Source organism: Misgurnus anguillicaudatus, chromosome 4 (assembly GCF_027580225.2).
Source record: "Misgurnus anguillicaudatus chromosome 4, ASM2758022v2, whole genome shotgun sequence".
NCBI classification, from domain to species: domain Eukaryota; kingdom Metazoa; phylum Chordata; class Actinopteri; order Cypriniformes; family Cobitidae; genus Misgurnus; species Misgurnus anguillicaudatus.
The window spans coordinates 26,200,444-26,227,444 of NC_073340.2; the positions used below are offsets into that span (position 1 = coordinate 26,200,444).

At 37.8% G+C, this 27,001-nt stretch overlaps 1 protein-coding gene across 1 annotated transcript in view; it reads left to right on the forward strand.

Moving 5' to 3' along the window:
* The window catches only part of ankfn1a (ankyrin repeat and fibronectin type III domain containing 1a), a 116,220-nt gene extending 89,471 nt beyond the window's left edge, over positions 1-26,749 (forward strand). Inside the window, exons 15-24 of the mRNA XM_055175586.2 lie at positions 1,207-1,306; positions 1,393-1,525; positions 3,961-4,077; positions 4,379-4,594; positions 5,271-5,437; positions 9,553-9,694; positions 13,797-13,965; positions 14,580-14,746; positions 18,982-19,195; positions 22,858-26,749. Coding sequence (XP_055031561.2) covers positions 1,207-1,306; positions 1,393-1,525; positions 3,961-4,077; positions 4,379-4,594; positions 5,271-5,437; positions 9,553-9,694; positions 13,797-13,965; positions 14,580-14,746; positions 18,982-19,195; positions 22,858-23,615 — 2,183 coding nt within the window. The 3' untranslated portion in view covers positions 23,616-26,749. The remainder of the gene's footprint in view (positions 1-1,206; positions 1,307-1,392; positions 1,526-3,960; positions 4,078-4,378; positions 4,595-5,270; positions 5,438-9,552; positions 9,695-13,796; positions 13,966-14,579; positions 14,747-18,981; positions 19,196-22,857) is intronic.
* Positions 26,750-27,001: the final 252 nt, after the last annotated feature.

Consider the following 27,001-nt stretch of genomic DNA (forward strand, 5'->3'; position numbering starts at 1 on the left):
GGCTGCGCTTCAAGCGCTTGGAGATACGCAACTGAAATGTTCCAGATAACCGCTTTGTCGGTGGGCTGACTCCCCCGGCCTTGTCACACCCGAGGCTCTTTCACCCCGTCTCCCACTGTTTATTTCTTTATTCAGTATGTTGCTCGGTCGTTAAGTTGTTTGGGTTAGTTTAAGGCTAACCCTAACCGTTTCATGTTATGTTCACTTTTTGAAAGATACAGATAGTGGGCAATCAATTAAGAGGATCGAAACTAACTGTTAAAGGATTAGTCAATTTTCTTTAAAAAAATCCAGATAATTTACTCACCACCATGTCATCTAAAATTTTGATGTCTTTCTTTGATCAGTCGAGAAGAATTTTTTTTTGAGGAAAACATTCCAGGATTTTTCTCATTTTAATGGACCCCAACACTTAACAGTTTTAATGTAGTTTAAAATTGCAGTTTTAAAGGACTCCAAACGATCCCAAACGAGGCACAAGGGTCCCACCCAGCGAAAAGATTGTCATTCTTGACAAGAAAAAAAGCACTTTTAAACCACAACTTCTCGTATATCCCCCGTCATGCGACGCGCCAGCGCGACCTCACGCAATACGCCATCACACCAAGAGGTCACGGAGAACGTATGCGAAACTACCCCCCAGTGTTTACGAGTGTGGAGAAAGAGGACCGTTCCGACATGTTGTATGTGGAATGATACTAATTAATGTCTTTGTGTCAATTTATTGTTTAAAATGGTCCGGAAATGTGTTTAACGTGAACTTTTCACGGCATTACGCAATTACGTGAGGTCGCGCTGGCGTGTCACAGGACCGGAAATAGAGGGGAAGTTGTGGTTTGGAGGTGCATATTTTTTATTTTTCTTGTCAAAAATGACGGTCGTTTCGCTGGATAGGACCCTTATGCCTCGTTTGGGATCATTTAGAGTCCTTTAAAACTGCAATTTTAAACTACATTAAAATTGTTACGTGTTGGTGTCCATTAAAGTCCATTAAAATGAGAAAAATCCTGGAATGTTTTCCTCAAAAAACATAATTTCTTCTCGACTGAACAAAGAAAGACATCGACATTTTGGGTGACAGAGTGGTGAGTAAATTATCTAGATTTTTTTTTTTTAATAAAATGGACCAAACCTTTAAGTATATTGTTTATTCTTGTTTATATACTTGTTTATACTTGTTTATTCATCTTTTTTATCTTTTTTCAGACACATCAAAGCTGCCAAATCCAAGCCGTAAACAGTCAGTGTCCCGAAGCTTGAAACATCTGTTTCACTCTTCTAATAAATTTGTCAAGACTCTAAAAAGGTATAATTGCATAGATTTCGCATTATAGGTGATTGTGGTAAAGCCCCCTCATTCTAAATAAAGATTTTTCTCTGCCTTTATTTCAGGGGAGTTTATATAGCATCAGTATTTTACCATAAGGACAATCTGCTAGTGACTAATGAGGATCAGATCCCCATCGTGGAGGTGGACGATTCATACAGCAGCTCCCTCATGCAGGACTTTCTGTGGTTTACCAAGGTATGCAAAAACATACAGTCGACCACGACATTAAGCAGCGGAGAGGTCAGCGCGCAGATACAGGGCTCGAGTAACACGCGTTGTGTTAACACTGAACTGAAACATACATTTTCTGTGTTTTCGTAACAGATCTCTTTGACAAGTGTCAATATTTTTGTTGGTTTCTTCCAAATGCGGCCTGCGGTCAGCTTAAGGTCCTAAATATATTCTGTCAAAGTGAACAGTCACCACACTTTTGACGTTGCGCTGCACGTTTGTAATTAGCCCATCATTACAAGGCCATAATGTAGAGTGATGCAAAATAATGAGAAAATATATATATAGCTTTTCGTGTGAATGTTTTTACAGTAGGGGAGAGCGGGGCACAACCTAATGCTTTTTGGTTTTGGCTCAATCATTCAAAAAATATTTGAGTTTGATCATTTATATTTTTACACAAGCAACACACACATCTCTGCTACAAATGAACATTTGAAGTTTGTTTCTATACCAGTCTTGGACAATTACACCAAATGTAACAGAAGTGCAAACGTTACAACTTACCCCATACAGTAGGTGGGATTAATTGTAACAGGCAGGGGGTTAGTTGTAACACTTGCTAAAAATAAAGTTTGCAGGCAGATATTTCAATACTATTTTGTCTATATACTTGAAGCGGATATTGTTTATATATCTGTCTACAATAGACAGGTATCAACACTGTCTTCATTCATCCAGCCTTTTTTAACAATAGTTCAATTATAAATGGATACAAATGTCTAAATATGTGAGAAAAAGCAGCACAATTATGACAAAAAAACTATTTTTTTATATGTGACCCAGTCTGTAATAATCATACAACAGTTTCAAAATCAAATTCTGAGATAATGAGCATCAAAGTCTGATTTTAGCCATTCATTTCATTATGATTTCAATCTTTGACGGACCTTATTCAATAAATATTAAAGATATGAACAAAAATAAATTTGACACACGATTTTTGATAAGACAGGCAAATTTACTTTGTTGGCAGCCAGTAATCATTCGTGTGTAGCTTATTTGAAACAACAGCAAGAATTACGCAAATGTTAGTGTTTTCATATTGAAAGTGCTGTGGGGTTAGTTGTAACACAGCTTTACAATTAACCCCGCCGGGTCGAAATATTTTCAAGCCCACCAAAAAGGTTGCTAAGAGCTCCAGACATATTTCAAAATGATGCTATGTTTTAGTCAACAAGACACTGATTTATATGACATAGCATTGGATTTGGTATCTTACACACGCAACTTGGAAACCGAAAAAAACATATGATAAAAATGTACTTACATGCCACCAAAACACTCGTTCATTAATAACTCTCTGGAAAAACATTATACATTTCTAATAATTTGCGGGAGATCGTCTTAAAAAATACCGGAGAACCAAAATGCTCAACCTTGTGCAACAATGTAAACAGTCCGTTTTACAACTAACCCATGGTTAGTTTTTGCCCCGCGCACCCCTACGTGAGATTGGAGGTAAACAAATCCTCCCCTGAAATAGTTCACAATAAATAAAATGCAAGAAAATAGTTCACAATGACAAAAAGATGATTATATATGTAATTGCTTACAAGATTTCTAATTTTATTAAAGGTTCAAAGCAGACAATTACAAAGAAATAAAGCTTTAATCTAGGAGTAAACTCTAACCAATGTTTGCGCAAAAACAGTACGCTGGCTTTTTCAATCCAACATAATCTTAAAGGGGACATATCATGAAAATCTGACTTTTTGCATGTTTAAGTGCTATAATTGGGTCACCAGTCCTTTTATCAATACAGAAAATGTGAAAAAGATCAACTCAGTAACTTAGTTTTGTTAAGCCATTCTCTGCAAGCATGTGAAAAAAATAGCTCATTGAAATTTGGCTCCCCTTGTGATGTCAGAAGGGGTTAATACCACCCCTTAATCTGTGCTATCCAACCACGGCACTGCCATTTAGTGCAGAGATCAGCTCATTTTGGCTCATGGCACATTTTTGCTCACACCTACAAAGTGGCAATTTTAACATCTTATAATAAATTATCTCTGTGGGGTATTTTGAGCTAAAACTTCACATATGTACTCTGGGGACACCAAAGATATATTTTACATTTTTAAAAAGTCTTGTAAAAATGTCCCTTTTAATAAACATAGATAAAAATGTCAAAAAGTGGTAACGTTTTTTTTTTCCCATAAAAAGTATTCTTGTTTCCTTCTAAATCACCAAGTCTGAAGTGCATGTTGCCTTTCGCTCACCGTGGTAAAATAAGTACCAAATGATAGACACTTATAAATAGTCGAGTAAGAATGTAGCATTACTCCAGATAGACATCATTCAGCACCCCAGTACTGTGGCGTTCATTCATAAATGACGTTGAGGAATTAAGTAAATATCTTGCTCTGGTTTCTAGTTTGTGTGTGTGTGTTTTTCAGCTGTCCTGTATGTGGGAGGACGTCCGGTGGCTTAGGCAGAGCTTGGCAGTCTCCACCTCATCCTCTTCCACACTGCAGTCCAGACAGAAGATGCTGACGGCCGCTGGTCAGCTGCAGGTCTGCCAACCCTATGATTAGCCTTGCTAACAATTTATCACTGTAATGGGATTTGATATGAGTACAAATTGAAATTGAGTGGGATAATCCTTTATGTGGAATTCTGAGCAGCAGGTGTCTGTGTCTGAGCATATTTCGGAGCATATAATAATTTTTTTATAGCATGCATTTATTGTTACATATTTGTGAAAGACACATTAGATCAGTTTTACTTCATTTTATAGATATTAAAGGACATTTTATAACTTTACGTATGGGGAACTTATTTTTCTTGGCTATTCCTGTATCCCTTTCCGAACAGAACCTACTGGGCACCCACAACTTGGGCAGAGTCCACTATGAGCCCATTAAAGATCGCCATGGCAACGTGCTGCTGGTGACTGTGAGGGAGATGGACAGCCTCTATTCTTTCTTTAATGGCAAGTGGATGCAGGTATCCAAACTGCAGAGTCAGAGAAAATCTCTTTCTACCCCCGAAGAACCCTATGCCCTGGATATACTTCTCATCACCATACAGGTAACAACAATAGACATCATCCTAAAAAATCAGTATGCATAGTAGTATCCGGTTGTTAAGTGATGATGTAAGGGATACTGTTTCCGGGTCCAAACATCCACTCTTTTTAATAGAGAATATTATCTCAGGCTCCCAGAATAAAAGACAGCAATATATTAATAATTTATTAAAAAATCCACATCCATAAATCCATGTCTGGTCATGTATTTGGTAGTTTTTCATTATGATATGAGTGTATTATAGCCATGATTTTTTGTTATTCTCTATGACATATGTGAGCGGTTGGACCCGGAAGCGGGGCATGACGTCAGACTTAACAACCGGATAGAAGCATAATTCATTAGCGGTGCCCGCTAAGGCATGTGATGACTATTACTATTGCTAATAAAAACTGTGATTCTTTAAATCGTGCCATTACGTTTCTAAGCAACCAGTTTTTACGATTTTTACCCAATGGACGATAAAACAGCGAAAGAAATGTACATTACGTATGGCAGACTAGATCACCTGAGCCATGTCTATGTAACAAAATATTACAGAGACTTTTGACTTGAGAAAGTAAGCAACCACCTAGATTCCCCACCACTAAACCATAACTCCTTATTGCACCACACTGAAACGTTTGTGTTACTCGGATATCCTTCAAAAGATGTTAAAATCTTGTTTTTAATCATAGGACATTCTGGCATACCAGAGACGCAGTCAACATCGGCTGTCCTCTGGTCTTTATCTGGGTTACCTGAAGCTCAGTAGCTCTGTGGATCAGATCAAGGTTTTGGTTCCTCAACGAATGCCCAACATGCTCTGCCACACAAAGATACGGGACAACTGGAATGTGTCAAGGTCAGCATCAGGCTTTTTAAGTTATTAAGATGATAAAAAGGAAAGTGTTGTTGGGTGATTCTCACGAAAACTTGGTTTTAAAAATGTCAAGCATGAAAATGTAAAAATTGCTTAAATGTACTTTTTTCCCACCAGACATTGAAAAACAAAGTCTGGAGTAAATGGGAACATTAATTTAAAAACTTTTACTTATCATTTAACACTTTTTGTAACATAATTAAAAAAATTAGTCTTAAAAAATCTCATTACTGCAACAGTCAGAACACATCAACACTGACATATTTTCAAAATGACATGACAAACCTGAAAGAACATAATTTGGAGATTCTGCACATGCATTTAAAATCAAAGTATTATGCTTGTATTAATTAAATTAACATTTAATAAGCATCTGTTGCGGTAATGATAATCAAAATGTCGTGTAAGCATTCTGACAAGACAATATTTCAAATTAACTGTAAAAAAAATGATCTTACCTGGTAGCCATCTTAAAGTAACTGGTCCATGTGCTTGGTCACTCAAAATCAAACTTTATTAAAATTCTGTATGTGTGCTTAAACTGTTCTCAAAAAGTGTTGCGGAGGATGAAAACATCAGGCATGGACACATCATTTTCCAAATTTTTCTTCATTATTATTATACATGAATATTCAGTAAATATTATTTCTGTCATCTAAAGTAGTCTAGCAAAACGTCCATTTATTTTTTTTCTTAATAATTTTGTGTTAATTTGATTAAATTACAAAATAACGCAAGTTCAAACACAGACGTACAAATAGAGGTAATGAGAAAATAAGCAGAAAATGAGATAAAATTTCCAATTATAAATTCTTATGTTGAAATCACACATTGTGCAAGGTAGAACACAGTATTGTGTTAATTCTGATGCTTTTTAATGTTACTATATTACACATTTTAAAGCTAAAATCATTAGTGCCGTGGTGTTTCAATGGTTTCATGAGAATCACCCTGTTATACGTACAGTACTGTGGAAAAGTCGTAGGCAGCCATCTCCAGCCTTGTTGTTTTAGCAAAGTTTTAATGTCCATCCATATTTATTTTTCACTGTTTTTAAGACACAAACAGAAAGGATATTTTGTTTTGTTTTATGTAGTAAGGCAATTACTGTATGTTCAATTATTGTATTTTCATATTTTGTTTTATTTTTGTTATTTTTATTTTATATATATTTTTTGTTGTTGTTCGAAATAAAAATAAAGAAAGAAAGAATAAATGTCTTCTTCAGGCATCAGTATTTAGTGTGACCTCACTTGGCACGAAACACATCTTGAGCTTTTTTGAGGAGACTGAAGTCCTGAAGTCAATTCGAATTAGAAATTAGGATTTAATTTTATTTAGGTTTAAGAGATCCTGCAGTTTCCTCAAGTGGAAGGGGAGTTTACCCTAAAAACTTGACACTTCAGCTTATACTTTTATACAGTTTTTAATACTACATACACATTTCCTGTATTTTCTGGTTGTATTAGAGACTGGGAAATAATTAGAAATGATCACTATACAATTGCAAAAACAACAAATCGAATGTATTGTATATGTTTAAATTTTTTCATGTTATGAATCTCGTGCAGTCCACAGCAGCCAGTTTTAAATATTCAAAAATATTAAAGTCAATGTAAATTCTGATATTAAATGTGTTCGCAAATGTGCTTGGTGGCTCCAGTGCATCATCGAGCCACCGTTTTAGCCCTGCCCAAATAATCCTAAACACTGTTTAACAAGTGTAGTACTATACAGGTTTTTTGGCAACGTGTTTCAGCAATATATTTATTGGGTGGGTTGCACCAACAAGGATTAAATTAAGCAGAGTTTAGAGCTAATCTAGGGTTTGTTGATCCCAGTTTAATTTTAATTCGAGTTGTGTTGCACCACTTAAATTTAAACACAGATTAACAAATCTTAGATTAAATCTTTAAACTGTATTAAATCCTTCATCTGCGATTTATTTTGTCCGCCATGTTGAATTTTCCGGTGTAATTAAACAGCAACAATGTTGACGTTGTCATTCAAAAAGGAAATAAACAGTTTATGCAAGCAAAGGTAATGTAATTGTTGTATTATAAATCACCTACATACACCGGTAGGCTAATCTAAAGGTCTGATTCAAATAAAAACATTTGACAATCTTTTAAAAACAATTAACAGACCAGGAAATATTGTGACAGGAAATATCGCAAAGCTCAGATATTGTGCTATAATGAACAAGATGTGTCGACACATTTGTCATGAAGCGCCACCGTGTGTCCGTACATTCACTGTCCTTCGTCTGACTGGAGCGCGCGTGACAGAGGAGAAGCACATACGAGCATCGGTAGCTGTCACCGGTGCTGTTAATAATCTTTTTGAGCCGCCAAACTCACTTTGCTGAGATGTTATAATAAACGCATCTTTGAATAGCGCCACCACGCTCGCGGTATGTGTTTCTAATAATTTAGCCAGACATTTAATTGTAAAAAAACATATTTAAACCTCCTCATATGCAAGTTTAAAGTTAATCCCTCACTGAGATTTAAAACGGAGTTTAAAGTAATGGAGCAACAGGATTAAAGATAATCTAGATTTACTGTAAGATTTAAACCTGGATCAAAATGACAGTTTATATTTAAACATATGTACTCTGGGGCAATGAAATATGTGGTCTTTAAGAAACAATTCTCTAAAATGACGTTAGGACAGCAAGATATATTGGAATTACAAAAATACCGCAAATTACAAACAAAATATCGCAATAGTTTGCAATAACAGAACTATTAATACTTTAAAAAGTTGAATTCTTGCTTTCTTTTCTCAGAAAGAATGTAAAACGTGTTATAATTTTCAGTTTTGAAATATATTTAAATTATATTTAAATTGATTTTACAAACATTATTGTAGCGCATATCGTATCTTGCAGCATCTAGTAATTTATCGCTTATCTCAGTTTTCTTCAAGTTTTGAAAAGCTTACTCTTTCTCTGTCTTTAAATAAAAATATATAATTGTTTACTATTTTTTATGTTTGCTTTCTGTTCGGCGATAGAAACAGTACTCCTTACCGAAAACAACATATTAAGCATACAAATATATCGACTTGTTAGAAAAGTCACTTAAACAACATTTTTACAGTTTTTACCGCAATTAATATAAATGCTCAGTTTAAACCTTTTATAGCACAAATCAAGTGAATATTTCTCATTTGTGAAATAAATAGATGCTGCTGAAGCGTGTGTGCTGGAGAAGATTGAAATATGCCTGAACTCCGTGTCGGGCTCCCCCTCACCGCAGGCTTACATAGTTTCTTGACACCACCATTTTTTACAGTCAAAACAAAACTGCTATTTGTTTTTGTTCGGTAAAGGAGCTATTTATTTATTTTCATCTCGGGTCACGATGTTGACCTTGGTAGGCAGGTAGAGACAGGGAGCGTATTATCCCGCTGCTCCATGCGGTAGTAAAACTAAATTTACTACGGGGCTGGACTGTGGGAGTCAGTGGGAGGCTCACACAGGATGATGCCCACTCACGGCTCGAGGAAAACCTCTGGAGCAAAGAAATTCTGTCTTTTTTTCCCCCATTAACCAGCCCTCCAGACAGTAGCCTTGAGGCTGTCCTTGAGACTGAGACCATTAAGCTCCTGTTTGCTCCATCATCAACTGTGAGTCCTGTGAGCTGATGCTTTCTGTCGCTCACAGTGAGAGTAATGTAGAGAAAGTTAGGTTAAAGAAAGTATTATTCGGTAGAATGTTATACACTGTCAATCTTAGTCGCCATTTACTTTTATTGGCTCTTTTCTCATTGCAATAAAAGTGAATGGTGACCGAGGCTGTCAGCACCTAAGATATTGCCTAACAACACTTTTATCATGTTGTGCAGTAGATAAAAGTCATTCAAATTTAAAACAATGCCAGGGTGAGAAATGATTGATTGGTAAATATGATGGCATAATTTTAATATTAGGTTGAACTTTCCCTTTAACTGCCAGTTTCAGACCAAACACGGCATCGTGCCATCCCGCAAGCCTTCGGAAACCCCTGGAACGCCACTCTGTCGAGTGCACCTCTTGAAAGCGTAATATAAAAGTGTGTGTATTTTGACTGAATGCTGTCTCCTTCCACCCAGGGATGAGTGGGAATGGCTGCAGTCGCTGTCTGACCCTGTGGAGCTGGAAGACGCAGAGAAGACTACAGACTGCCTCCTTTACACTGAGCTCCAGATGGCTATTAAGAATCTGCTGCACCAGATCAATCTACCTCTCCACCAGGTACTGCTGGCTACAGGACACTATTCACTTCACTACAGAACAATGGAAAAAGAACAACCGGAGCCAGTGTATACACATCCAGAGACATGCAATCCATCAAAAGAGCTCTTTGTTTCCCAGTCATATTATACAATGTTGTCTCGAGGAGAAAATTTAGAAGGAAGGCCGTTTGAAAATGAAAGTGTCAAGTCAAATAACTTTAGACTGGCTTAAAGGATTAGTCCATTTTCATAAAAAATCCAGATAATTTACTCACTACCATGTCATCCAAAATGTCTTTCTTTGGTCAGTCGAAAAGAAATTATGTTTTTTGAGGAATTTTTCTCACTTTAATGGACCCCAACACTTAACAGTTTTAATGCAGTTTGGGGTTGCGGTTTCAACGGAGTTTCAAAGGACTCTGGGCGGTCCCGGGCGAGGCATGGGGGTCTTGTCTGGCGAAGCGATTGTCATTTTTGACAGGAAGGATGAAAAATATGCACTTTTAAACCACAACTTGTCGTATATCGCCAGTCCTTTGACACGCCAGCGCGGCCTCCCGAATTGCATAATGATGTCGAAAGTTCATGTGTTACATATATGAAACGCACATTTGAGGACGATTTTAAACAATAAACTGACACAAAGACATTAATTAGTATCATTCCACATACAACAACGTCGGAACCGTCCTCTTTCTTCACACTTGTAAACACTGGGCAAGATTCGCATACGTCATCCATGGCCTCTTGACGTGATGACATATTGAGTGAGGTCGCGATGGCGCGTCACAGGACCAGAGATAGTCGAGAAGTTGTGGTTTTAAAATACATATTTTTTATTTTTCTTGTCAAAAATGAAAATCGTTTTGCTAGATAAAGGGCTCGTTATAGTCGTGCGTAGGTCCTACGGCGTAGCCGCGACGGCGTAGGTTCCGCGTCGGTTTTCATTTATACTTTTGCGTCGTCGTCCGCGTTGACGTGCAAATACGCGCGCAGGCCACTGGTAGGCAGTAACCACGCGTGTAACCACAGTAGCAGCGCGAACGCCAAAGAAGAAGCTTTGCAAGTTAAGCCACAAACGAAGAAGAAACAGCAAGTTGTTGTGTATAATTTGAGAAGACCAGCAATGATGGAAGTAAATAAACAGCGACTCTTGTTGCAGTTTGAGTTAAATCGCTCCTCAACTTGGCCATTCTTTGTTTTCACTGTCGCAAACGGAAATACCTATGACGCAGGTTTTTTACCTAACGGGAGGGGTTCTAGTTGGCCAATCACAGCGCTTGCGGTCTGCGTAGAACTGACGTGCTGTTAAAAATTTTGCGAGGTGCGTGTCAGGCTACGCAGAGCTACGCACAGGCTACGGATAGCTACGTAGCTACGGCGTAGAACCTACGCACGACTATAAATCGCCCTTTAGACCCTTATGCCTCGCTTGGGATCGTTTAGAGTCCTTTGAAACTGTAATTTTAAACTGCCTTAAAACTGTTACGTGTTGGGTCCATTAAAGTCCATTAAAATGAGAAAAATCCTGTAATGTTTTCTTCAAAAAATATAATTTCTTCTCGACTGAACAAAGGAAGACATCAACATTTTGGATGACATGGTGGTGAGTAAATTATCTGGATTTTTTTTAAAGAAAATGGACTAATCCTTTAAGACCCTCTATAGTATCACTCTAAAAACAAATGGTGCTAATAGAATTAAAAGTGGTTCACTGGCTCGTAATTATAGGGGAGCCAAAAATAAGTGCCATATAGCACCTGTGTAGAACCATATAGTGCTATGTAGAACCATATGTGGTGCAATAGTGGTGCTATATCACCCGGTATGGTTCTTCATAAGGTGCTATATAGCACTAAAATGGTTCCCCTATGATCACACGTTTTTAGTGCTATTTAACACCAATTTTTTTTAAGAGAGACACTGCATTTACCAGTGCTCCTACAAAAATGTACCATGGTAACCGCAGTTAGCTACATTAGCCATGCACATTTTTGAGGTTTGAATGCCATTTGGGCCTGACTTAGTTTAAATACTTGGTTAAATAGAGATTTTGGGGCAGTTTCCCGGACAGGGATTAGCTTAAGCCAGGACTAGGCCTTGGTTTAATTAGAAAATATAAGTAATTTTTACAAACATGCCTACTTGTGTGCGTTTTGAGGTAAAACATAGGGCAGTGATGTATTTTAAGATATGTCAGTGCAGGTTATTTTCAGTTTGGACTGCTCTTACATTTATTTTAATCTAGGACTAATCTAATCGCTCTGCGGGAAACCGCCCCATGAAGTTTGAAAGATAGTTATAGGGAATAGACACACAGGCATATAGACTATCTTTGTAAAATGACACATATATGGCAGAAGGATTTTAAAAGCACTTTAAATAATAAGCGGACAATAATAGTGTCAATCAAATTACCTTATGTTGCCATTAATTATGGATATTGTGGTACATATTTATGAGAGTAAAAAATATATAGCATAAATCATATTCTGATTTTCTAGAGCAGGGTTTTCAGTTTATGATGACAGGGACCCCCACATATAGTGGACCTATACACTTTCCACTTTTACACTTATATGTATATATTTATATAAAAAACATTTAAACTGTGTTAAATAAACAGTAATTGTGATATGGACAGCAAATTATTTACAAACTTTACAGTAGACTTTTCATAATTTTTACTTTTCATAAATTTTTTGGGGACCGCTTGAAACCTGCAGTTTAATTCAGTACATATTTTTTTATCAAATTAATAAAAATGAAAAGTAACTTGCATTACTTTTTTAAAAAAGTAACTTAAAAATTAACTTGGACTGTCACAGTTATGAAATTTGGCTGACAGTTAATTGTCTAATAAATTGTGGCAATTATGACGATTGATTGCCTGTTTTAGGGCTTTGACAATTATGCAGATTAATTGCCTATTTTATTGCTTTGACATTTAATTCTCATACATTTTTTTCTTTATTTATGAAATCATTTTCACATATTGGTGTGATTATAATTATAAATCTATAATTATCTCATAAATTATAATTATATAAATCTATATAATTAAATTAAATCTTTTGCAAGGTTTACCTGGCAGTAAATATTAAAACACATTAATACACAGTCTCATTTGTACAGGCACTGTAGCTCCCCCTTGTGTTTTTTAGAGAGATGTACAATCATTGTGGTGATCTGAAAACATTGCGATTGTTTGACCTCAAACCATTATTTAATCATTGTGACGGCCCTAATATTAATATGTACATTTAAAAAGTAATGCATTACTTCAGAAAAGTAATATTCGTACGTAATGCACGTTACTTGTAATGCGTTACCCCCAACACTGCTTCTTATTTATTAGCAACAATTTGCGCAGGGCCCTTTTCTATTCCAGCATGACAATGCCCCTGTGCACTACGGTATAAAAAGAAATTATTGATTCAGTCTGGTATGTAAGGAAATTGTCTGGTTTGCATAAAGCCCCAGCTAAACACCTTTGGTATGACTTGTAGGTTTTGAGCCAAACTGTCATCACCCAAACCCATCAATGACTTGTGCACAGTGGTACAGTCCTTCCAAAACTTTTGAAATAAAGATGGAAACTATTTTTTCATTCATTCATATTTGCATTTATTAAAATGACTGGAAAAGATAAAATGTTTATTTGAAGGAGGCTTTCCAATATTTTTGTTCATATAGTGTATATACAGTTAAATAATTATGTGTGTTATATATACATTGTAGGTCAAAACACAATACTGGGCTAAAATTGCATGAATACCTTTCTGTTGAAATATATTTTAAAATGTAAATGCAAATTCGTCAACACACCATTAGTCACATGCTCATTATTTTCTCATCTGACTATGATGTTAAAGAAGTATTAAATCTGAACAATTATTTTAACAAAAACTGAAAAGCAGCCCTAGACCAGTATTATGTTTTGACGCATATACAGTACAAGCTATGTTTTATATATAGCTCAAATTATGTTTTTGTCCGTGTTACTGGTTTTTGGAATTTGTGCTCACTGCTCTCTACTTCATTATGGCATGACATTGTTCCCCTTTGACCCCCACACGGATTAAAATCTACCCATGTGTGTATGTGTGTGTCCCGCACAGGCCAAGCACTTCCGTCTCTACACACACGAGGTGCTGGAGCTCGGTCACAATGTGTCCTTTCTTCTGCTGCTGCCCGCCTCAGACGACGTTTGCTCTGCCCCGGGACAGACCAACCCCTACACGCCACACTCGGGGTTCCTCAACCTCCCTCTTCAAATGTTTGAGCTCGGTACACTGGCTTCTGTTTCAACCCCTACAATATTAGCTCAGTTGGCCTTATAAAAATCCACAGATTCCTGGCCCCCGCCCGCGCCCCGGCTGCCCCCCGGGACACGCCCTCGGGGGCTCGCGTAAATCACGCAGACACGCGCACATAGAGACACCAGCGGGGTGGCGGTGCGCACCGCGGCTACCCAAACAGCCCCCTACCAACCGTTCTGCCCAGTCTGTGTCAAATAAGTGAAGGATAAAGAATTAATCAATATTAAAAGTCAATAAAATTTGCTTGTAAGAATGGAAGATCACTTTCATTGAAATAACCGGGTTTGTTTTCAAATGTTGTGGGGCGACTTTTAAACGTTATACAGTGAGGTAGTTTCTGCCCAAATGCCATACACTTGTAAACCACCCACAGATTTCCATTACAAGCACATCTTTTAAAAAGATTCGTCAGTGTTTTTCGGGACATTAATGATAACCTTCCTAGGGTCTCAATTTCACACAGAACGCCACCCTGTCAAGTCATTTTGAGAAGTGCAATAACATCACACCAGTATTACACTTAAAAGATGGTGTCAATTACTAACTATAGCATTCATCTTTTCATTCTGTCCCCATGTACAGTTCACTTTTGTTCATATAAGGAAAAATTCATCAGCCTGTACTGTCGGCTGTCCTCAGTGCTGGACCTGGATGCTCTGATTACCCAGCAGGCCTTTAGAGAAGCCATCACAGACACAGAGGTGTCCACAGCCAAACAGAGACACCAGCACATATTGGACTACATTCAGGTAGGGTACAGTGGAAGTAGAGAAGAGGTGTACAGTACAGTATGTTTGACCCTGAACATTATAAGCTTTCCATTTATGTATGGTTTGTTAGTACAGGACAATATTTGGCTGAGATACAACTATTTAAAAATCTGAAGGTGAAAACACATATTGAGAATATAGCCTTTAAAGTTGTCCAAATGAAGTCCTTAGCAACACATATTACTAATGATATGAATAATATATATTTTTAAATAATTTCCAGCCCCCCTGGAGTTAAACATTTGATTTTTACAGTTTTGGAATCCATTTAGCCAATCTCCGGGTCTGGCACTAGCACTTTTAGCATAGCTTAGCATAATCCATTGAATCTGATTAGACCATTAGCATCGCGCTAAAAATTAATATGGCTAGGAACTACACTTACATTTTGGTGTAATAATCAAGGGCTTTGCTGTTGTAACATGGCTGTAGCAGGCGTAGTGATATTACGCACTGCCCGAAAATAGCCCTTTTGGTTACTTTCAATAGCAGGGGACTATTTTCGGACAGTGCGTAATATCACTACGCCTCCTGCACTCATGTTACAGCAGCAAAGTTCTTGATTATTACGCCAGAATGAGTATAGTCCTAGCAATATCTGTCTAGAAAATCACAACTTTTAATTTTCTGTCAGTCTTAGTACACAATGTAACTACAGAAGAGTCAAGTTTTAAATAGGAAAAATATCGAAACTGTTTGCTTATTTTTTAGCGCGATGCTAATGGTCTAATCAGATTCAATGGATTATGCTAAGCTATGCTAAAAGTGCAAGCACCAGACCCAGAGATCAGCTAAATGGATTCCAAAACAGTAAGAATCAAATGTTTAACTCTAGTGGAGCTGGAAAATGAGCATATTTTCAAAAAAAATTGAATGTTTCTTTAATATCATAGAGTTTGGCGTAAAAGTTGATCATTTTGACTAATACTTGCTATTGCTACAAATATACCTGTGCAACTTGGTTTTGTGGTCCATGGTCACATAGGACAGCAATAGTTGTGAAAGAGGGGTATTCTTGGTAAAAAGTATAACCCATATTTGGGGTAAATGGCTCCTAAAGTCTAATTTATCGTCGTGCGTAAAGTCTGCGCCGTAGGATATCCGTAGCCTGACGTGCACCTTCCCAAATTTTTAACAGCACGTCAGTTCTACGCGGAACGCAAGCGCTGTGATTGGTCCACTAGAACCCCTCCCCTCAGGTAAAAAAAAATCTGCGTTGTAGGTATTTCCGTTTGCGACAGTGAGAACAAAGATGGACCACGTTGAGGAATGATTTAACTCAAACTGCAACATTAGTCACTGTTTATTTACTGGTCATCTCAAAACATACACAACAAGTTGCTGTTTCTTCTTCGCTTGTGGGTTAAATTGCCAAGCTGCTTTTTCATTGACGGTCACGCTGCTACTGTGGTTACACGCGCATATATTGCCTACCAGCGGTCTGCATGTGTGTTTGCACGTCGATGCGGACGACGACGCAAAAGTATCAATGAAAACCGGCACGTAACCTACGCCGTAGGACCTACGCACAACTATAATGAAGTATTTCATGTACCTGAATTTAGTGAAGGGTGTAACATTTCTGGCTATTTTGCAGCCTCTTTGGCAACGTTTTGCTTACGGTACAGTATGTTGGACGCACCAATGTATGCATATAATGGAAAACAATTATTTGCCCTACATGAATATGATTTTGCCAACCTAACAGTGTGTTTGGTAATGTTTTCAGTCTTTATTTTGAGCCTTTTTACCCCAAGACAGCAGACGACTCTGGGCTGGATCATCGACGAAGTCAGCAGCTCCGGTGCGGATCCTGCCCCAAGTAGTCTGCTGTCTGGCCCCACATCTTGTTAATTTTTTTTAAATAAACGTGAAAATACTACAGATATATTATAATATTATCTCATTTGCACATTTTTCAAATTCAAAAAGTTTACATATTGGATTAAATGACTGGAATTTCGATCCTTAGTCACTCACAAGTATGAGCTCATGGATCATTTCGCACTACATAGCAACAAACAATATTTGGGAAAGCGCTGCGGTGATGTTAGTTAATAACATTTAATGTTTCAGGTATGAAAAGAAGGACCAATCAAAAGGACCTATTACCCTAATAAAGCTTTATTCGACCGCTTAATTCCCCTTTATTAGCAGCGTTCACGTCGTCTCGATCACTTTCGGCAATACGTCATGCTTGTTTCAATCTTGAGGATCACACGTTTAATCCCAGCCGCTCGGGAGTGTTGGAAACATCAAACTAGAAAAACAATTTAAACTAATAATCCAATTAGGATAGTTTATTGATGTCATAAAGCATAACTACTAGACGTATAAACTGTAAAACAAGTTGTTTTTCTTGTGTCGAAATTTCAATAACAGCTCAGCAGACTCTCACAATTCGACTTGAAAGAGAGCGTGTGTTAAGTGCGCCGGTCTGAAAGAATCCCTCTTCGCCACCCCGGTCTGGACTATTAATTGAGATTGACCACAAAACCACAAGAGTGTTTGTGTGATGTCAGGTCCAAGAGGCACTGGAAAAAAGAGACACGCTGACCACAGATTACACAGCGCCTGAGAGCAACGAGGGGAAAAAATAATACCGATCAATGAGTGTGACTGCGCGACTGTGTGCGGCTGAGCAATGTGGCATCAATTAGCGCGAAAACCGTAATGTTCCAGGAGGCGACGAACGAGAAAGGGCCACGTCTGTCGGAGTGGCACGTCGGTGGAAAGTGCTTTGGGTTCTCCTCTCGTGTGAGGTCCTGTCAGGGTGCTAACAGACAGACCGCAAAACACGCGTTAGCGACGGTGCTTCTGTAACACCTGTGATCTTAGATTTACAACTTTGATCGTATGTAAGCTAACTTAGCAACTAGTGGACATAGTATTGCAAGATTTGGACCATTGTCAGATGGGGTGTGTAAGAATGGTACCACTGTGTATGCAGATCTACCACAGTATCACCTTTCAGTCTGAATGTCTGCAAGGCATGTCTGAATTTATTATAATGCTTTCTTCCACAGTTTAATGAATAGCTGCTGTCATGATTAATAGAAAGCGTACGCAAACATTTATTTTAAATACAATTTTCTTTTCCATCTGCTTCTCTTAACCGCTCACACCACAATATGAGTTTTGAGGTTCAATGAGTCTAATTCGCGCAGAAGGAGGTGTTTGCTTTGAGAGCTACTTGGTTTCAATCCTCTTTCTGCATTTTGCACCTGAATAAGATAATTCATACATATTTTACGAGTTGGCTAATTCGTATGAATTAGTACGAAGTTAATTGTGCAAAAACATGATTATTATAAAAAACAATAACGAAACCCAACGTCACAGGGGTCAAGGCAAATCGTAAAAAAATTTACAAATGTGGTCGTACAAATTAATACGAATCAGCCACCTTGTAAAATATATATGAATTGCAATGAGATAGCATTGAAAAATCATACACAAAAATGGCTCAGTTGTTTAGTGACTTCGCCCCTGGGGCTGATATAAGCCACGCTCTCTATTTCTGCTTATGTTCCCCTAATTTGTTGCAATATGCACCAGCCAACACCATTAGCCAAACGTTTATTAGACGGTCTATTTCGCAACCCAAAGAGACTCGTATTATTGCCCCTGTCATACGAGAGTCCCCTCTTTGTCGTTAGAAGCCCGGCATATTTTCCAAAGGAGTCATCCTGCGGTGTCAGAACTCATTCCCATAAGCCGGATCTCACATGGCATTTGCAAGAAAGAGCTCGGATTGCATTTTTTTGTGCGCCCCGCTTCGGTTTTGTTCTGCCTTTTTCCTTCCAATTCGAAATGGGCTCCTTGTAAATACAATTGCTGTAGTAGGTCTCAAGGATGGAAAATATGAAAGCGGTAGTCTTGAAGATTCACGGCATGAAACTTAACAGCTGTGATTGAAAACACATTACAGTTTTATTTTGCACGCTAAATAGAAGCAACATGTACGATTCGACTGCGGTGTGATGGAGGGAGATGACAGTAAATAAATTACGACATCGGTCAATGTCATCAAGGATTTCACAGCACGTTTCTCCATTCTCCTTTTGAAGCTTTCGTGATGGTTTGTGATCGTTGCGTATCTGGATTGTTTGTGTGAAATACAACTTGATCCTTAAGCTGTGGTTTGCATTTATATAAAATCAACAATGAAAAGCATTGCTTATTGTTTTTTCCTCTTGTTTGTGTATTCAAAGCAATTGGACGAGATGTGGCGAGACGTCCGCTGGATCACCAATGCCCTGCAGTACGCCCGCTATAAACAGACTCTCGGCTGGGTGCCTATCACCTGGCTGGTGGATGTCAGCGTGGAGCCTGTTGTCCAGAAGAATGACTCCACATCCTCTAACACAGACTACGTGCCCACACCCTCCCCCTCTCCAAAAATGAGGAGAAGAAAGGCCACGATTGGTAAATGCCAATGTTTTTCAATACAGTAGCTGCTATTTATCCAGGGATGAAAATATTTGTTGCACTTCATGTCAGCATCTTATTAACATTCTTACTGTATTATTTACAGTACAGTATTGTTAAATATAAAGGGAAATGTTTGCATAATTTTGCATATTAAAATACAATAATTACATTATTTCTAATGTGATTACTATAATACAACATCTGCTGTTAAAAGAACCATGATGTGTCTTAAAGGGACACTCCACTTTTTAAAAAAAATATGCTCATTTTCCATCTCCCCTAGAGTTAAACATTTGATTTTTACCGTTTTGGAATCCATTCAGTTCCACAACTTTTAATTTTCCGTCGGTCTTAGTACACGATGTAACTACAGAAGAGTCAAGTTTTAAATATGAAAAATATCGAAACTGTTTGGTTATTTTTTGCGTGATGCTAATGGTCTAATCAGATTCAGTGGATTATGCTAAGCTATGCTAAAAGTGGTAGTGCCAGACACGGCGATCGGCTGAATGGATTCCAAAATGGTAAAAATTTAATGTTTAACTCTAAGGGAGCTGGAAAATTAGTATATTTTCAAAGAAAGTGGAGGGTCCCTTTAAAGACCAACACTAAAGTGCCTTGAAATGCACAGCTTTGTTTAGTGCATTTATGTAATTTCTACTAAAACAAGAAGTTAAGGCGGGGTATATTAAGTGGCTCCACCCTCTTTTAAAATAGCCAGTAGCGTGTAGTTTACCTCACAGTCTTGAATCAAAAGAGTAGCTGAAGTGCAAAATGATGTCATAAAAAATGGTTGACCCGTATTAATGTGAGAAACTGTACGTTTTGAATGCTATATCTTCTAAATGTAAATTTGTGACCCAATCTGTGAAAACCCAGCTAAAGTCCATTTTTGTGATGTTTTCTGCATAAAATCTTCATACACAATGTAAAAATAAACATTGATATCTTTAATTTTGACTGAGTAAAGGTACATTCACATTATAAGCATCCGGCAATGTGAGCGACAGTGACAGCTAGTTGGGCGTGTCCAGTCGCACGACAAAGTTGAGAAATGTTTAACATTATGCAAATTATGAGCAACATTTGGGAGCGACTACCAATGAGAACAAAGCAGGGAAGTTCACAACCTCCGTCTCTCGTCAGTAACTGGACGTTACTCATTTGTTTATGACAACCAGAAATAGAAACGCCTCTTTTGAAAGAGACGAGCAACAAACAGTGACAATGTCGCTTATAATGTGAATGTACCTTAACACCAAAGAGTTTTTTTACCTTATAATAACATTTCCAAAAAAGTTTCAGTCGTTCATCCACTCGAAACAGGGTGAACAGCACTTTGACATTCGCTTTGCAGCCCTCTATCGGCCAAAACCGCACTAAAGAAGTTTCCCACCGTTAGGTCTCGGTCCTGTAGTTCGACTGAAAACTACAAAAACTTGCTTTACGGTAGACCTACAATCCAATCAGAGCCAGCTATGCTGCAGTATTTACGACAGTGGTAATGGACAATTTCGCCTCTAACCTGTAGGGGGAGCAAAGAGCAAAAACTCTTTAGTGTTGCTTTAAGGCCATGTCAAAGAAATTAAAGTAAAATAAATGACTGAAATCAAACTTTAAAGGTCCTAATCTCATAATTAGATGATAGGAATTAGACTGCCATATTTGTCTGTGAAATCCATTGTTTTGGAGCACACTTGAGAAAATATTTAGCTAAAAATTGTACTAAAATCCAAAATTTCTATTTTAATTTTATGAGGAGCAGAGGGTATAAAATGATATCGCAGAGATACAAAACACCAATGTATTTGTTTTACTGAAAAATGTGTCATGATTAACTGATCCACAAATTTAACCCAGTCGGGGTTTTTTTTCAATCACAAAAACTGCTTTTCTAAAGGATGGTCTTTTCCATTTCACCATTTAAAATATTTGAAATGCTTTTGCAAAGAGCAAGATTACTGGGTGAATAAGCACTTAAATCGTGGTTTTTGGCACTCTTAGCTGTTGTAAAGTCATATTATGATTCATACAAACTACTCTTATTATGCTTTCTTTACTTTTTGGAGCTTGACTGCAAATATTATGAGAGCTGCATGTACACAGCAAAAATTCTTAATTAGTATTTTTGTCTTGTTTTCAGTAAAAATATCTAAAATTTCTTAAATTAAGATGTATTTTCTTGATGAGCAAAATGACCTAGGAAAATAAGTCTAGTTTTTAGACAAAAAATATAAAATGTAAGCGAATTTGTGCTTAAAACAAGCAAAAAATGAAAATTTTTTTCTTGAATTAAGTGTTTATGGAAAAAGTAAACTTATTTCAAGAAATTTTTTCTTATTCCATTGGCAGATTTTTTTGCTTGTTTTAACTCTTTCACCGCCAGCATTTTTTTAAAAAGTTGCCAGCCAGCGCCATCGTTTTTCATGTTTTTCACCAAAGTTTAATGCCTTTCAGAAAATGTTCTTCTTCAGATATATAAACATACAATATACCAAATGAAAGAACAGACCCTCTGCTTTCAAACAAAAAAAAACGTTTCATCCTACCTTGAGTAGTTCTTTTGTAATCAGCTTTGGAATATGGGTAGGTTTCTGCAAAAACACCACATTTTGAGCAAAAAGCAGAGATAATTACATGTTTGTGACGGACTTTTCATAGAGATCCCATTCAGAGCGGTCTTTAAAACAGACACGGACATGCAGCAGCTTGCCATAGAGCAATACTTCCGGGTTTAAAAAGTTGCGGAAGGGCGCCACCTGGTGGATAATAGCGGTATTGCGGAAAGACGGAAAATCTCGTCATTGGCGGGGAAGCGTTTTCTCTTAATTGACAAGATATCTCGTCAATGGCAGGGAAAGAGTTAAGCATTAATTTACTTCAAGTTTATATTTTTGTCTAAAAAGTAGACTTGTTTTTCTAGGTCATTTTGCTCATCAAGAAAATACATCTTAATTTAAGAATTTTTAGATATTTTTACTGAAAACAAGACAAAAATAATAAATAAGAAAGTCATTTTTGCAGTGTACCATATTTAGAGAGTACAGGTTTAAAGCGACATTAAGAAAAACACAATTTTTTGTTTGATTGAGCTACTAATTCAAAAATAAGAGTCTGAACTAACTGGGGGGCAAATTATGGTGCGGAGAGGGGTGTGTGATCGCCATCACTTGCTTTCAGATGGAGCGGCATTTACTACACAGAGCTGTAGTTCACTGATAATCTGAGCAATTTTGCATTCATTATCGCCGACGTATTAAATGCCGCTCCATCTGAAAGCAGGTGATGGCGATTTACTACTAATCAAGAAATCGACTTTACTGATGAGATGTGTATGACTATCGCGATTTTTGTGCAATTTATCATGCAGCCCTTATGAATATTCCTTGGGGGGCCACAAATGGATCCACCCTACACAAAGGGGGATGCATTCCGAAATGTTTGAGAACCACTGCACTAAATGATATACTGTATTTTATTAGCCCAACTATATTCTCTTTACAGTATGGTTTATAATTCAACGCATGAACTTAACTGATGTTAAATTGATGCATTTTAACATGGCTCATCCTATTCAGACATCAGAAACAAAATCTTGACAGTGTTGAGTAAATGATCGAAACAACAGTCTTATTTTTAAGCCATGTCTGTTGTAGATTCCCAGCCAGGGTCTGATGAGGAAGGCTGCTCGGAGGTCTTTCTTCCCACGGACAGCGACTATGACTCCAGTGATGCCCTGAGCCCCAGAGACCTGGACTTAGTTTATTCCTCAGCCCAGGATCTCTCCCATCAGTCCGCTCACATTCTCAGTGGCAGCGCTCCAGATGTACTTCAGATACATGATCTCAAATACAGCGCCTGCTCCGAGTCCATCCTGGAGACCGATTCCTGCGCCAAGGACATGGAGGACCTGTCGCTGTCCTCATATTCCGTAAAGTCTGTAGACAAACCCTCTCGCTGCAAGTTCCTGGCCGATCCGCCGACAAAGCGCAAGCTGCTCTCCAAAAGCCATCCCCAGAGGAGTTACTTCGGCGGGCCACATCGCTGGCTGCGGGTGCAGAGCGAGAGCCGCTCGCCCTCTCTCTCCGAAGGCATCTACACCAGACAGAGTGATATTGAGTTACCGCTGGAGTCACCCATCTCCCTGTCGCACTCTCCCACTACCTCCTACAGTTTGGATGAGTCCAGGGCGAACTACAGAGAGAGCAAGCCCAATGTCCGCAGAATCTTTGTGGAGTCCTGCAGTGAGACGTCGCCCAGGAGAGACCCTCCGCACTGGGAGGAGATGGGGATGAGCGGAGCTACAGCACGAGAAACGGGATCGGGATACGGCACCACGACGGAAGCTCAGGATGTAGACTCGGACGAGCTAACCAATGAACAAGTGTCGGAGGTCCTCAGCAGCACTCTTTAGAGCGTTTTACTGCGTAGATGTGCATTCATCTCACCAGCTGTATTGCCTCTTAGCTCAGACTACCCCTCGTCTCCAACCTATACAACACTATAAAACAACTCACTGTTGTAGTGAGCGAACACTTAGGCTAATCAATTCTTGCGTCCTCTCTGTGGAGTTTGAAGAGGATGTGAAGTTGCAGGTCAACTTTGTGGGACTCATAAATCATGGCTCTGACTGTTAAAATGTCGATTATCAATGCAACCTGATTTAAAGCACTGCGTTTCCTCAGAACTTGAAATTTCCTCAGCCAATAGAGCGCAATGGTTCTGGAAGTACTGCTTTGTCCATTCATTTTCACCATAGTCTTTTCTATTTAGGAGAGAAGTCTAAGCATTGAACCAGACCTGCAAAGATAAATGCCAACATACAGCATTTCATTTGAAGCCAAAAATGAATGGTAAAGTACAATATACACTACCGGTCAAACGATTTAAAACACTTACTCATACTTTATTTATATTTTTTCCACATTAGCCTGATAAGGAACACTGTGCCGTACACGGTACACCCCCTCCCTTGCACGTGAGGCTGCATTACGTCATTGTAACTTTGAAGCATTAAATCTTCAAAATATACGGTCATGCGGCACACCGTTGTAAAGCTTAGACTTTCGGGATTCCATTAAGCGCACACACAAAGCATTATATGATTTTTAGCAGTCATAAAACTGTAATCTAGTTGTTAGTTACCTGAACCGGGCGGCGCCGATTTAGGATATTTACTTACCTTCAAAATCTTCCCTTTATCCGCTTCGGTGAAATTGTCCAAAACAAATTGTTCATAAATCCCCAAAAGTCCAAGGAAATGGAATATCCAAGCCTTTTAATCCAAAACGATTTGTTCATCTCACAATCTTGACGTTTCTGACCGAATTACGATATAAATAGTGTATACAATTAGTTCACTAACAGACATTCGTTCAAATCTCACTTTTCATTCACGATTTATAATGAATATATTCGAATGTCACGTTTATTGTGCAACGTCTGAGGAACAAATACGAAATACGCCCCCTTGTGGAATTTCAGCCGTTCCATAAGAGGTTAGAAAATAATAGTAGACACAAATTTGACTCGATGGCGCACTAAAGTCATCGCCCTAACACAATCATGAGCATCCATTCAGGTTGCAGCAATATTTGAAATTTGAAATAGACAGCAGCTTTCCTGCGAGTGGGGCGTGGTTTTAGCACTGCCAGTGGAAACGCCCCCAGCGTTGGAAAGCACAGAATCCCTCCTATTTTTTTTCAAGATTTTGATAACTAATTTTATTTACTTGGCATTTTTTCATCATTCAAATTTGGTTGGTGGTTAATAGCACATTTTCCTGTGGTGTGACAAACAATCAGGACTTTACACAGACTTTAACAATATTGAGTGAGTTCACATCTATTCTGGACTCTTATTGGCTGCCTCTTATTGAATATTCAGTCTAATGCTGCGTTCACACCAGCCGCTGTAGAGGGGTAAAGCGCAAGTGATTTCAATGTTAAGTTAATGTAAAGACGCGTTGATGCGTGCCTGGAGGTCTCTCTGCGCGAATGAGCCGTTAAGCATGGCGTAGTAGACGTGAATTGAGCATTGCCTCGGGCAGAAAGATGTGCCGCGTTGGCCAATCAGGACGTTGCTGTAGGGATGTAACGATTAAATCGTGTGTCCCGTTAAAAATGCCTGTCTGAAATCGATTCTGAATCGCAAGGCTGCGTTTCATGCTAATATTCCTGTAGACATTTCCTGGAATAGGGCTTATTCGCAAACACCGGAAGTCGCTAGCCGCGACCATCTTGTTGACATGACATCTGTCCTGCCCCTAGCCGCACGTAGATTTGAGTCGAGGGGAGCAGTAGCCTAATGGCTTCATCTCGTCTGTATTAACTCATTCACCACCATTGACGAGTTATCTCGTCATTTATGAGTTCATATTTAACTAATAAATATGCCTTTTTGGACGAATTTCAAAGTGAAAGTGTAATACCAAATCGAATTTATCAAAAACGGAAGTTAAAAAGAGTTAATGATTTTTTTTTAACTGCCTTTATGTTTGATAGTCATTCTGAGTCTGATCTCTAACATAAATTCCTTTACAAAAACGCAATTTTTTAAGCTTTTTGCTCAAAATGTTGTATTTTTGAAGAGAAATATCCAGATTTCAGTGGTTAAATTAAGTAGAAAAAGTAAATATATAATGAAACGTTTTTTTCCCCATTTTGTTTGTTTGTTTATTGTTTGTTTGAAAGCAGAGGGTGTGTTCTTTAATTTGATATAATTTGTATGTTATATATTTATAGAAAATGATTTTTCCTGCAAGGAATTTTGTGAAAATTTTGTTAAAATCACAAAAATGCAGGTGGGCAACTTTTCTCAAAAAGGCTGGCGGTGAATGAGTTAAGAGAAGATGAGCTTGATTATTGTGGAACCATATCAAATAGACCCAATAGCCTCAAGTAAAGATCCGTCCTTATTGCCAGCCGTAACTTATCCGGATATTTATAACTATATCGTTCATACTGTATCCGCATTCATCATACAAGCACTGAAGCGCCGTTCACATTATAACGATAACTATAACGATAACTATATCATCGTCCACATCACCAAACAATACGTTTATGCTAATTCGCTCACGGCACTCGCGCAAATCACTTGCCTTTAATATTGCTTGTAATAAAAACTTTTGCAGATGTCCTCAACACGCTGCGTTTCGAGTAACTCTAAACAGTGAATCTAATAGTTTGTGTAATCTCTTACCTTTTGGCATAACAGTTAGTTAATGTAATAGATTAAAAAGCATTACGTAGTCAATTTTAACAGCAACTGGAGGTAATCTAATGTTATAGAGCTCAGCAATGAGCTTCACTGTCATTTTAAGTGGCCGTGCACTTGAAGTTCAAATAAATTTTAATGCTATCAATGGTTTATCCTTCATCAGGTGGGAAAATCGCTCAGAAAGTGATCCCAATGATGTCGTTTATTGTATCTGTATCGTTATAGTTTTGGTGTGAGCTCCGCTATTCTGTTTAATATAAAACGATTTTCAAAACTATGTGAACGGCCCTTAATTCCCTACCTACACTGAAAAAAATGATTCATTGAATTTAATCAATTTTTTTAAGGTAAGTGGTTGCAATCAATTTATTTAAGCTACATTTAAACAAAAAAGATTAGTAACGTAAAATAAACTATAAAACTTTTGTTTAAATGTAGCTTAAATAAATTGATTGCAACCACTTACCTTAAAAAAATTTATTAAATTCAATGAATCATTTTTTTTCAGTGTAGTATCAATGCCAGACCTATTATTATGTTCATATAGTTATTAATACTAATTTAATAACTGTCTCAATT